The 12,983-nt window shown below is 37.6% G+C and overlaps 2 protein-coding genes across 2 annotated transcripts; one reads left to right on the forward strand and one right to left on the reverse strand.

The window, feature by feature from the left end:
- The first annotated feature begins 3,078 nt into the window (after positions 1-3,078).
- LOC147564850 (O-fucosyltransferase 31-like) lies at positions 3,079-8,933 on the forward strand. Its single transcript, XM_086650722.1, has 10 exons — positions 3,079-3,969; positions 4,972-5,034; positions 5,136-5,217; positions 5,342-5,412; positions 5,850-5,938; positions 6,033-6,236; positions 6,756-6,999; positions 7,323-7,550; positions 7,863-8,060; positions 8,553-8,933. The coding sequence occupies exons 1-10, from the start codon at positions 3,850-3,852 to the stop codon at positions 8,760-8,762; spliced, it is 1,509 nt and encodes a 502-aa protein (XP_086506848.1). The 5' UTR covers positions 3,079-3,849; the 3' UTR covers positions 8,763-8,933.
- Positions 8,934-9,510: 577 nt separating this feature from the next.
- On the reverse strand, positions 9,511-12,486 carry LOC147564851 (wall-associated receptor kinase 2-like). Its single transcript, XM_086650664.1, has 3 exons — positions 11,453-12,486; positions 11,180-11,362; positions 9,511-10,893 (listed from the first exon to the last, which is right to left on the reverse strand). The coding sequence occupies exons 1-3, from the start codon at positions 12,309-12,311 to the stop codon at positions 9,635-9,637; spliced, it is 2,301 nt and encodes a 766-aa protein (XP_086506790.1). The 5' UTR covers positions 12,312-12,486; the 3' UTR covers positions 9,511-9,634.
- Positions 12,487-12,983: the final 497 nt, after the last annotated feature.

The raw sequence follows: 12,983 nt of genomic DNA on the forward strand, positions 1-12,983 counted from the left end.
TCAATCTGTGCAAAAATTTATGCGAATTCCTTTCCAATTAATCAGAAGTATGTTCATATATTAAGGTGACAAAATTTGGGGTTCCTTTATCTGCATGGGCAATGGGAGAGTGAGAAAACATATAAAATCTGATTCCGAATTTGATGGGAGAAAATTTACTTGCTTTAGTGAATTCAAGAATCAAGAGGAAAAATTAAAGACAACACAAATAACTTAGCTGAAGCCTAAATAGAGTAGACCTTGGAAGTGATCGAAGAAGAGCGGAATAGGAGATGAAACCGCTGAAAAATCAAAGGGTTATTTTCCAAATCGCCCCCAACTTTGTTATCAGCTTCCTGCCTGGCCCCCCTACTTTAGCAATAATTCTCATATGGCCCCCTTTTTCCGTTATCTTTAACTTTCCGTTACTCTCTCTCCTCCATCTCATTTTCTCTCTCTGCCACATCATTTCACACGCCACATCATTGTCTTCACCGGAAAGGGTCGCCGGCCGGCGACCTTCAAATTTTTTTTATTTTTTCTCTCTTCTCTCTCTCTAAAAAATATAAAAAAAAATTTTGTTTTCTCTCTCTCTCTAAACTCCGGCGAAGAGGTTTTCCTTCGCCGGAGTTTAAAGAGAGAGGTGAGGAAAAGAAAAATTTCTAGAGAGAGAGAGAGAGGAGAGAGGTTTCCCGTATCGGTTTGTTTTGTATGTACAATCAAGCATTAACACCGTGTGGAAGCACTTCAGCAATTGGATAGATTCCGGGTGTGCCCAAAGTAAGTTAGTAATCTCCCCTGTTTCATTCTTCATTGAATGCCAATAAACATAATTGTGTTGCACTAACAACTTCATCAATTGTTGCATAGGAGTTCTACCTTCTTGTTGACTATGCCGGATTCGTATCCTTTCGTTGTATATGATACGCATTGTCGAGGTATTATCGTTGAATTTTTTCTTTATTTGAGAAAGAATTTATCGTGGTTTTGTGCCAATCTGATATAGTTCTTCAACAAAAGCCTTTTCTTCATTATTCAATCTATTGGCATATGCATGCCCAATTAAGGTCACTGCAAGTTGATGATTATGGATCCCACACGCAACTTCCACCTTCCACTTGTCTCCGTCTATCGGTAATCCTTTTAACTTGAAGGGGCATTTGCATTTCTTAGTACTCGTTTTTCTCTTTTTGGTGGACGGTTCTTTTGTTTTAGGAATTATTTCTGCCTTAAGATGAGAACGATACTCTCCACTTCTTTCACATCGTAAATCCATCTTCGGTTTTTTACCACCTTTCCGCGCAGCAGACTTACCAATCATAACAACCATCTTGTTTTTTATACCAATTTCTTTTGCCCATTTAACTAACTCGTCTCTCGTTTCAAACACTTGTTCAGTTCGAAAATACTCACTAACATCAATGCTGACAAAACCTTCATATGGTCTATTTTCTTCTTGATTTTCTTCTTTCTTATCTGGAACTTCAAGGTTGGGTTCTTCTTCTCCACATTCACGATTTTCAATTTTAAGACATCCAAATTCCGATGATGCTTCGTTTTCTTCGGCTGCATCATGCCACCTTTCTTGTGTATTAGGACCTCCAAAATCCCAAGTGTCTGTAGTAATTTGAGATGGAAGTTGAGAAGAAGCCACAGCAGCAAAGCCCTATAGGAAAAAAAGAGAATTTTAGTCAAAACGGCCCGAGACCACCGTTTTATGTACTATTTTCAGCCGAAGACCACCGAAAATATGCACAGAAGCTACTGTGCAAACAATCGGTGGGCTCGAACCGAATTTCTGCCATTTTACGGCTCGATCCCACCGATTTTTTGCACAGTAGCTACTGTGCATAGTTTCAGCGGCCTCGAGCCGTGAAATGACAGAAATTCGGTTGTACCAGACCGAAAATACCCTCCGTGTTCAACAACCAAAAAATTTTCATACAACCAACGAATATATCATATAACTTGAAAAAAAGTGTTAGGATATGTTCATCTACCTCTTGGGAGACTGAATCTTGTCCAGAAATTGATGATTTAGGATCCTCTGATATTTCTCTAAAACTTTTGAAACTTGGTTCATCCATGGTGGTTTAAGAGTTTAGAAAGGGATAGAGAAGTGGTTTAGGAGTGCAACAACAATGTGAGATTGTTGCACAACTCCGATGAACTTTCCCCGTTGATGATGGTCGTCGGTGATGTTGACAATTCCGGTGGAAGAAGAGGGAAGAAGAATATAAGAGAGGAATTTCTAGGAATTTGGGTTTTAGGAAGTTTTATAATTGTAACAACTAAAATCCTAATGTGGGTGAAATACACCTTTAAAGGGGTTTTTTTTCACCCATTCAAAGAGGGGGACCCTTTAACCAAGCTAAGTCAAAGGTCTTTTACTAAGTCAACGAAACCATGGGGAGGCCTTTTAACAAAAACGGGGAGGCCTTTTAAAATCTCCCTTAAAGTATATTGTTCAAAATAAAATCTGGTTTCTTTTTTCTGTACAACATAGTTTTATTTTACGTTACCTTTCTTGTAGTTCGGTTGTACAAGGCGACCACGTATGTAATTATAGACGCAAATTATGTTGGTGTATATCCTAATTTTGCTAGAATTTCTATTTTCAACATGTGATCTCATTTTGTCAACAATTGGTAGTCCAAGTGGTTTCAAAGTGTTGACATAAACTCCAGAAAGCTCTGGAGGTCTTAGGTTCGAATCCCAGATAAAGTGGAATCTTTAGTTATTTGAATTGGGATTATGAGGGTATAAATAATGTTGTTGGACTTCAGGCCAGTGTCTTGTTGGGCTATAGGCACGGTATTGTTAAAGTTTGAATGAGCGGTTATCGAGCTTATCACATCTATGATGTATCAAATGTCAAATATCACGACTTACGTAGATCGTAGTCGTCTTCCAAAAAAAAACATGTCATCTCATTTTTTTTGTTTGGATTTCTGTACTTACAGTAGCTATGGAACAATTTTATTTTTGTGTCGATATATGGGCAAATCTTGTTAGACCCAGAACTCACTGTTGGACCGGACCAGACCGACTCATTAGAATCAAAATCAATCCCAACAGGAAACCACGATATAACCCCACACGGCTTGGCCGATAGACACCACTCCATTAGGCGCTGTTTCTACCATCTGTCAGTGAGTGACTCATATTGATGAGATAACCTAAAGTTCTTGTTTGTTGATAGAGTGTCGGTGATATAATAATGGTGATGGGCAAAGATTGATAGGAAAAAAAATGAAAATTCAGAAAAAGTAAATTTTACCGTTGATTGTTAGTTCTTTATCATTATAAAAAGGAGAAATCTTTTATACCTTTTTCCTTTCTTTCTTTAATCGAAAATAATCAAATCAGTCCAGTTGTTAATTGTTGGTTGTTTTGATTTCTGACCACATTCTCGATTACCCTTTTATCTCTTCCCCCCTTCTACCGACTACTTGAAGTTGTGGAAGAAGGATAGAGGTACCACCGTCACATCCTCCTCTTTCTCTCTCTAGATATCTATCTCTTTCTATCTCTTCTGTAGATGTTGATTAGGGGTTGGGTAAGTGGGGTTCAACTATAAAGAAAGAAAAAGACATACTTTTTTCATTTTTGATCGTGATCATAGTAATGATGATGATGATAGTGATGATGACTGTTATTAAAATGATATATTGATTCATGGGGTGTTTTTGTTTTATGGTTTTAGATCTTCACTTACACTACTTACTAGTTTCTCTCTCTCTCCTCTCTACAAGCTTATGTGAGCAAGATTGATTAGTGATTACTACTCTTCTACTTGTTTCACTATTGCCCAAGCTTACTAGGGTTTTTTCTTCATCATCTTCAAGATCTTTGTAGTGGGTAACTGGGATGAGGGTGTTTATTAATCAATCAACTGGTGCTTTAATTGCTAATTTGGTGCTTCTTCTCCCTGTTTTATTCCCTCATCTTTTCACTCCTTTGGGTCATGCTTCTCCTTCTATGTTCTCGGTTAGTTTCCCTCTCTCTCTATTCACTTTGATTTTGGTTTTTGTTTAAAGTAGAAGATTAATTGTTAAGAACTTTTACCTATTTTGGTTCATTAGTTGGTTTGACACATAATTGTGTGAATGGGTAAGAATTGATTGAGCTCATTCTGTAAGTTCAATTGAGTCACTGTCTCAATTTAAATTCTTATTACAATCAATAGTTTGATTTGCTAGGATCATAATACTTAGTTACTTACACATGAGTATTGCCTTTGAAGATTATTAACAACCCTCTCTAATCTCGCCGATGCAACTCCAGCCGATTTTACTCAAAATTGTCATATTTTTCTCCTCATTCGTAGCTGTGAAACTTAAATATAGTTTAGAATATGGCCTGTATTTTTGTATTGAGGGTTCTTATTCTTCTGGTTTGTTCATGTACCTCATTGCCATTTACCTTACTTCCTGCTTGTGTTCACATTTTCGCTGAGGTATCGCTGATCCAATTAGACAAATATTACATGAAGTTGTTACCTACTTTGCGTTGAGCAGTCAAAGGTTCTTCACATTTTATTCTTAAACAAATATGACCTTGCAAGGTTATAAGGTGATTTCGCCATCGAAGATTTGAGCTGATCCAAAGAAAATCTAGTTGTTTTAATTAGGAGACTTTGTCTAAATGCTAGTCATTTGGAAGGTAATTATGTCGGAAGTGGTAAGTTTTAGCATTGATCACATGGTTGGGATTTAGGGGTGAAGAGCAAGATAGTGCAAAAAAAATCTTCCTTCTAAGACGCATCTAACTTATCAGAATCCGTGACTTCTAATACAATTGAACATGATACTGGATTTCTTTTTGCCAAATAATAATAGTTAGGCTAAAGAATGTCGTAAATGGTGATATTGAAATGCAAAAACTGGTAGTTATCTAATTATCGTTTTTAGATACTCGATTGTTAAGAATAAAGAATCGTGCTATGTTTGTGCTTGTTAGTAACCTAAATAAAGAATTTTCATCTTTCAGGAATGGAACACTCCTAAACCCAGGCACTTGCATTTACTGAAGGGGGCTTTACAACGCCAAACCGTAAGAGATTTGACAAGGCTTTACTTTTCTCAAGAAATATTCTTCCCAAGAACTTTTTCTTTAACAAAAATTATTTGTCTTGAATATATTTTTGGCCTCAGAAACTTGGACAATTTTCTGATCTCTGGTCTCCGTTGACTCATCAAGGACATAAACCATGTGTTGGAAGTCCAAGTACTCCTGGTAAATCATACAGAATACGCTGTTATTATAATTTATGATATCAAATTGAGGCAGAAAATTGTTGTATTGTCAATCAGATTTAAGTGTTGGCAACAATATTGATCTCTGATTCTTTATGTTGTAGTCTTGCCGAGGAAATCCGAGGGATACATACAGGTATTCCTTGATGGAGGGTTGAACCAGCAGAGAATGGGGGTAAGCATTATGATATTGAATTTGCAATTTGCACCTCAAATTGCTTCTAGTCTAGGTAGTTTGGACTGGACGGTCCGCGCGGGTAAGTCGTGGATCGGGTCTGAATGGGGATAGCCTGAGTTAGTCCCATGCCAAACGCCGAGTTAGTTGTTATGTATGAATCTTTGCGTTGTTGCTGTTTAATTTGAATTAGTGGAAGAGAGTTTCTGCCTTTGTACACACACACACAATATACGTAGGTGTATATATACAGTAGTCCATGAAAACTAGACTGCAACCCAGACGTGTTACTTGGCTTGGATCGGCAGGTTGTGGATCGACGTCCAATCCGGAGCCGGTCCCACTCCCAACTGCTCAGCTTCTAACATCTTTAGTTAATGAGTTACAGTTGTTTGAAAACCTTATGTAGCTACTAATAGAACATATTTTTTTTTTAGATTTGTGATGCAGTTGCTGTTGCTAAAATTTTAAATGCAACACTTGTGATCCCATATCTTGAAGTAAATCCTGTTTGGCAAGATTCAAGGTATTTCCTTTTTCTTAAGTTGTTTTATCTCACTTGCGTAGTGCAATTGGCATGTTGACTAAAAATTTGGATCTCATACTTTTCGCCTTTTCAGCTCGTTCACGGAAATATTTGATGTGGACCACTTCATTGATTCCCTAAAAGATGAAATTTCTATAGTTAAGGAGCTTCCACAAGAATACTCTTGGAGCACGAGAGAATACTATTCTGTAGCAATTCGAGATACTAGAATAAAAACGGCACCAGTTCATGCTTCAGCCAATTGGTACTTGGATAATGTTTTGCCTGTGTTACAGAGGTTAGTATGAGGATGAGTTTTCATCTGTTTGATAGTACACTCCTTTCTGTATTCTCTTTCTCCATGCTGTATACTACTTGCACAAAGTCGTGTTAGAAACCTCAATATACCAGAACTGTCACTTCATGTTCACATCTTTTGTGTAGAATAATGTTCCTTATTTTAGTCTTTTTCTACTCACCGGGTCTGACACCTTCGACCAGTGCAAATACTTATACTTGTTCAGTGTCCATGTTATGTACATCGTAATTACATAAAACGGCATAAAGTAAGAACAGATAGATGAAGGTTTTATATGCTTCCTCATTAATTTAATAAAAAATTAGATGGTAACCTGAAATATCACTTTCACTTTGTACTTTTTTTCTTTTTGAAGACAAAGAGGTTTCAATATGCATGGTTTGAAATCAATAGATTTGTTAGTTAACATATAAAAACCATTTCTTGATTACTAATGTGAATTTTTAGTCGCAAAAGTTCTTCGAACTTAAATTGCTGGATGTGTGAATTTTTTTGCAGTTATGGAGTTGCTGCTATTGCTCCTTTCTCCCACCGATTGGCATTTGATGAGATGCCTATGGACATTCAACGTCTACGATGTAAAGTCAACTTTCAAGCATTGACTTTTGTTCCTCACATCAACACACTGGGAGACGCTCTCGTTGGTCGTCTCCGATATCCGTCTGAAAGAAGGGGTGCTTCACCCGAGAATTACAGACAGGGACCTAGGAAGTTCGCTGTGCTTCATCTTCGGTTTGATAAGGTACGAGTCGCAACCCTTTCATCTTGTTGTGGAGTGTATCAAATACTGAATATTTTTTGCTAGCAGATTATCATTTTAAGTAAGGTAGCGTTCGTATCATTTTATCCATCTGTTTGACTATCTGAATTTGAATCTAAAATTCAGCTTATGTAGAATATGTAAAATAGACGTAAATAATAATCAGATTCAGATGTATCAAGAAAATAAACACTGCCTAATTTGTGTTCTGAAAAGGCATTTCCCATGGGCCCCTTGAATAATCTGTGTCAAGCTTGGATTTGTGAATCATTAAATTCTCTTGTTTAATCATGGTTGATGTACAGGATATGGCTGCCCATTCAGCATGTGACTTCGGTGGGGGTAAAGCTGAAAAGTTGTCCTTGGCAAAGTATCGGCAAGTAATTTGGCAAGGAAGAGTATTAAACTCTCAGTTTACTGACGAGGAATTGAGAAATCAGGGGCGGTGCCCGTTAACCCCAGAAGAAATTGGATTGCTGCTTGCAGCTTTGGGCTTTGACAACTCTACTCGCCTATATCTTGCTTCCCACAAGGTTTATTTGTTACCCTAGCATAATTCTGAGAATAATCCCTTTTAGACGAGGACATATCTTGATCAAGAATATAATAGGCCTCTCCGCTCAATTGGTTTTGAGTTGGACGCCTATAAACATAATATGGTATTAGAGCTAGGCCCAATGATCAGACGTTCCCCCACGTCACCCAACAAAAACCAATACATGTTAGGCTCAGAAAATGCCACACAGGAAGGGGCAGATAATAATAGCTTTGTTCCATATTATGTTTATAAGATACCCATGTGGTTCATCTTTCAGATTACTTAACCTGGTTGGTTCATCTTCTAGGTCTACGGTGGTGAAGCAAGGATCTCAACCTTGCGAAAGTTATTTCCATTAATGGAGGACAAGAAAAGCCTTGCTTCAAAAGCAGAACGGGCTAAAACTGAAGGCAAGGCTTCTTTACTAGCTGCAGTAGATTACTATGTGAGCATGAAGAGTGACATCTTCATTTCTGCATCACCAGGAAATATGCACAATGCGTTGGTAAACCCTTACCTCTCATCAAATATCAAATTCATTTGTCTACACTCTACAGAAAAGTTTTCGTAGGATTCTAATATTTTGTCATCATAACTTAATTACTGTGAAAACGTCATACTCTCTGCACTCATAAGTGATAAGTCATACCTCCTCTATAACGACCCAAACGTCAACAATTATCGGTGTTGTCCCCAGTTTTGCCACCTAGTCTGATGCCCAATGGTACAGACTAAAGGGTATATCCCAGTCTCAAGTCGCTTCTCCCAGGCGAGGTTGGATAGTTCACTCATCCTTTCTGATTGAGACATCATTTAGATATATTTCCTTCTTGACAATGAAGCTTATGCGCTGTAGTCATCTGAGTGGGGATCAAATCTCTCTTCTACGACCAGCTAAGAACCGTGAAAATCACATAAGACTCAACATCTGACAAGTCAAACTATACTTGGATATTTGAATGTTGTTCTTGATTAAATTTTTGGGCGATGATATCAGGTGGGACATCGTACGTACGAGAACTTGAAAACTATTAGGCCAAGCATGGGATTGTTAGGGCAGCTGTTCTTGAATAAGAGCATGGAATGGTCTGAGTTTCAGCAGGCAGTACAAGATGGGCATAGAAATAGGCAAGGGCAAATCAGGTTGAGGAAGAAGAAACAATCCATCTATACGTATCCTGCTCCTGATTGCATGTGCCATGGTTAGCAAGTACACATGAAGGTTATCTTCCACTTTTGTTTGTGAATTAACTATATTTTTTGTGACAACTTGGGAAGTCATCAATAAGCAAGGATATCTATACATATATATGAGAGAGAGAGAGGTGTATACTAAATAAACCAATTGGAGTTCTATAGTAGCCAATGATTTTATAAAGCTAAGTCTGTAAGTTCAGTTGACTCGGACCCAATGACTAACGTGGCCTGCCAACTCGGATCAAATCCCATTCCTGTGGAGAGAGATGGAACTCCGTCAAGATCAGAGAACTCGATCAAGAGGAGAGGGACCCAAGTTGGATAAGCCATCTATTTCACATAAACTTAAAATCTTTAGAGAGAGATTCATAACTTCTCTTCAAAATTTTACAGAAACAAAAAGAATCCAGTTAAGAGATTGATTTCTTTGAGTTTACAGATACTTCTTTGATGAATATGGAAGAATTTTTGAAATAAGAGATTGATTTCTCATGAGAGGGATCACTCACAGATCTCGAAAGCAAACTAGATCTGAAAATTCAACCAAAAGAAGAAAAAGATAGGGGGACTCCCTAACAATACTCCCTAATTGTACTCCATCTCACAGAGACAAGGTCATTTTCGTCTTTTCATAGTTTTTGTCAGAATGACAAGACCAAAATAGCCTTGTCATGTGGGGGGAGTACACTTAGTATCCCTAGGGAGTCACCTATTCATTTTCCAAAAAAAAATATAATATCTGACAAACAAAAATCTTATTTGGACAAAAAATATTGGACCCTCAAACGCAATTGGCTTTTATATAGCTGGGGTAAAAAATTATGTTACATAACGACACACTAATGTAAGAATGACAAGCTAGTTATACATTGCAACAAAACACTAACGACCCCCAATTTCTAAAGGAACCATTGCTTTATTATCGCCACCTGTATTACTAGTACTACTAACGTAAGATAATTCGGATCTTCCTTTTTCTAACGAGTAAATCTTCTCTTCTTCATCTTCATTTCCCACTACCTCGTCGAAAAGCCACTTATGATTGAAAGACCTTTTCATCAGTCCATCCAAGACAATAAATGCTTCTTTCATTTTAGGTCGACGTTCTCTTGTTGTCCTTAAGCATCTCTTTGTTAGTTGTGCAACTTGTTCCACTTGGTATCGCTGCTCATCATTTTCATTACTCGCAAACTTATGGTCGAGGATATGAAACAATCGACTTTCTCTCATCGAATAGAGGAAATAATTAGCTAAGTTACGGTGATCTTCGTGTCTAGCAAAAGAAACTGCCTTTTCCCCTGTGAGTAGTTCTGCAAGTAGAACTCCATAACTATATACATCACTTTTCTCTGTTAGTTGTCCCGTAAGAAAGTATTCTGGGTCCATGTACCCAAAAGTTCCTCGAACTGCCGTATTTAATAGTGTTTGATCGAAAGGGACTAATCTTGATGCTCCGAAATCCGATACTTTAGCTTTATAATCATCGTCTAAGAGTATGTTACTTGACTTAATGTCCCTATGAACTATAGGTATGGCAGCATCCGAGTGTAAGTATGCAAGTGATCCTGCCACCTCTGCCGCTATCCTTAAGCGGTCATTCCATAAAAGATTTGGTACTTTTCTTTCATTACTGTTGTGTAAATGTTCAAAAAGAGTTCCGTTCGTAATAAACTCGTAAACTAGTAAGGGAACTTCGGATTCTAGACAACAACCCAAAAGACGAACCACATTTTTATGGTTGATTTGTGATAAAACAACCACTTCGTTTATAAACTGGTCAATTTGAGTCCTGTCAATCACTTTTGATTTCTTAACAGCGATGACTTCTTTGTTAGACAAGACTCCTTTATAAACGGTACCATATCCTCCTTGACCAAGAATTTGAGTGTCGTCGTAATCGTTGGTGGCTTTGTTTAGTTCTTCGGTAGTAAATATTTTCGCAATTGACTTACTACTTCTACCATTTGTGCCACTCCTACTATCTTTGAATGCCTCTTCTCGTTCATGAAGAAGTTGTTGCAACATTAAACCTCCATTTTGCATAAAAAATTTCTCTTTAACCTTGAGGAATTTTATCTTCATATACCACAAATATGACCCAAAGCTGCTCACAAGGAAGACTATCAAGCCTATACAACTACCTGCATAGAATGGTAATTTATGTTCATCAATTAACATTTGCATTTTGCAACCAAACCATAACTTTTCGGACTAATTTTTAGTTCACCTTCTTATGACGCTTATCATGCCAAAATAATCTTACCAGAACGATATCTGGGGATTGTTTTTTTTTTTTATTTTGGTTTATTTGGAGTATGTAGTAAAGGAAGTGGTCAAAATATATGTACCACAGTCAAAGAGGCGTAGATGCACAGCAGCAATAACGCAAATGATAAAAGTGTATTTTAATATTCAAAAATCACTTACCTATAATTATATGAATAGATCGAAACCTCCGTGGGCGATAGCAATTAAATTTGTCGGAGTTTGTGTTGGAGTTTGACACGTTGTCAGGACGATAACCATGTCGGCAGGAACATGTGTAGCTCCCCTCTTTGTTTATGCAGATTTTCGATTCTCCTTTACAGTTATCTTTGCATTCATCAATATCTGAGGAGAAAATTTGTGATAATTACGATCTCCTCATATCGAAATTATTCTCAAAATTAAGTTGATATCAGAGATGAATACGATGATTACCTTGACAACTACCTGGAGAATTCGTAAGGTACGGATTACCTTTATATCCGTTATTGCACTTGCAACGATAACCAGAGGCACCTCCTGGCTCGTAGCATTGGGTATTCGGCCCACACGCATACCTAGTTAAGTTTTTTATAGCTTGATTGCATGTCTCGTTCCCAATAGTCCAATCCATTATAGCCGGAGAATACCAATAATCAAATCCTCTGGTAAGATATGATCTTGTAAATCTAAACCAATTTTTTTCGGCTATAAATGCTGTATTACATGTACCCAATTTCGTACCAATTCTTCCCAATTTTGTAATGGTGGCATTATAAGAGTCGATTCCTTTCGGAATGGAGGTCTTGCAACAACCGATGCCCTCACAAGTATCATCCACTACATCATCTATACTCTCACAAGTAGACAGACATCCTGTGGCAATGTTACCTCCTGATCTTCCCTGTAATAAGGCTAAGTTGTTGCAACCGATACCAAAAAATTCGTTTTTGGTATCCGAAAATGTGAATTCGACAAGTTTGGCCCAGGTCTCTCCATCAGACCCGTTACAGTCGGTGCCCATGAATAGGTCTACTTTTAATTCCCCGTCTATTGATACCTTTTTGACAATTATATTACCGTACAACAACGTTGGGGGATTGGAAGAGTACTTGCAACTTAAGTTAAACGGTTGGTAATGGAAATGAGGGTCATAGTGGTAACAACCTTGGCCAATGCCAAATGGGTAGGGAACACTTATACCGCCGCATTCTTTGTTGCACCCAGGCTTTATGGTGCTGCTGATCATCATGGGTACTGCTAGTAATATTAAGATGGGTAGAAGCAACACTGATGAGTGCTCTACTGCAACCATACTTACTGGACTCAAAATTTGTTTATGCTCCTATTGTCAGAATCCTTAACCTATTACCTATGTATAGAGATAGAGAGAGAGAGAGATAGAGATAGAGAGCCAGAGACGATTCTCGTTAGAAGACAATTCTTCTTGAATTCTTTTGTTAATTTTCAAATGTTGCTTTTGTAGGCTTGACCAGCTTACTGTATTTACGTCCCCAACTTTATGGAGGGTATTGACTATAAGAAATTTCTTTTCTGACGTTTCTTGTCCGCTTGACTTGCTTTTTTCGCTTGACTGGTTTTTGTTTACTTGACCCATGTTCATAGCAGATTCAACAACTTTGAGGGATTAAAATAGAAATTTCTTCTTACACATCTTGTCCTTTCGCTTGACTTCTTTTCTTGCTTGACTTACTTTAAGTTTAATGGAGTCAAGATAGCATGAAGTTTAAATCATTCACTATATATAAGCTCTTAAGGGGGGTAGTGGAGCGGGACTTTCACAGACTTTCACAGACTTTCATAGACAAAATGTCCCGTAGACATTTCAAGACATTTCGGATGAGTTATTATAGACAACATGTGTTCATAGACATTTTCAAGACATTGAGAGTTTGTAGACAAAATGTCTTTATAGACATTTCAAGACATTTGATCCATAGACAAAATGTCCTGGGGACATTTTAAG

This window comes from Eschscholzia californica, unplaced genomic scaffold (assembly GCF_041429995.1).
Source record: "Eschscholzia californica isolate CP2 unplaced genomic scaffold, dmEscCali1.0.p SCAF_1, whole genome shotgun sequence".
Taxonomy (NCBI): domain Eukaryota; kingdom Viridiplantae; phylum Streptophyta; class Magnoliopsida; order Ranunculales; family Papaveraceae; genus Eschscholzia; species Eschscholzia californica.

Coding starts and splice junctions, on each gene's coding strand:
- LOC147564850 (XM_086650722.1), top strand. CDS start 3,850: ATGAGGGTGTTTATTAATCAATCAACTGGTGCTTTAATTGCTAATTTG. Junction 7,000..7,322: donor TTCATCTTCGGTTTGATAAG/GTACGAGTCGCA, acceptor GTTGATGTACAG/GATATGGCTGCCCATTCAGC. Junction 8,061..8,552: donor GAAATATGCACAATGCGTTG/GTAAACCCTTAC, acceptor CGATGATATCAG/GTGGGACATCGTACGTACGA.
- LOC147564851 (XM_086650664.1), bottom strand. CDS start 12,311: ATGGTTGCAGTAGAGCACTCATCAGTGTTGCTTCTACCCATCTTAATA. Junction 11,363..11,452: donor TTCTCCAGGTAGTTGTCAAG/GTAATCATCGTA, acceptor TTTTCTCCTCAG/ATATTGATGAATGCAAAGAT. Junction 10,894..11,179: donor ATCTATTCATATAATTATAG/GTAAGTGATTTT, acceptor CATTCTATGCAG/GTAGTTGTATAGGCTTGATA.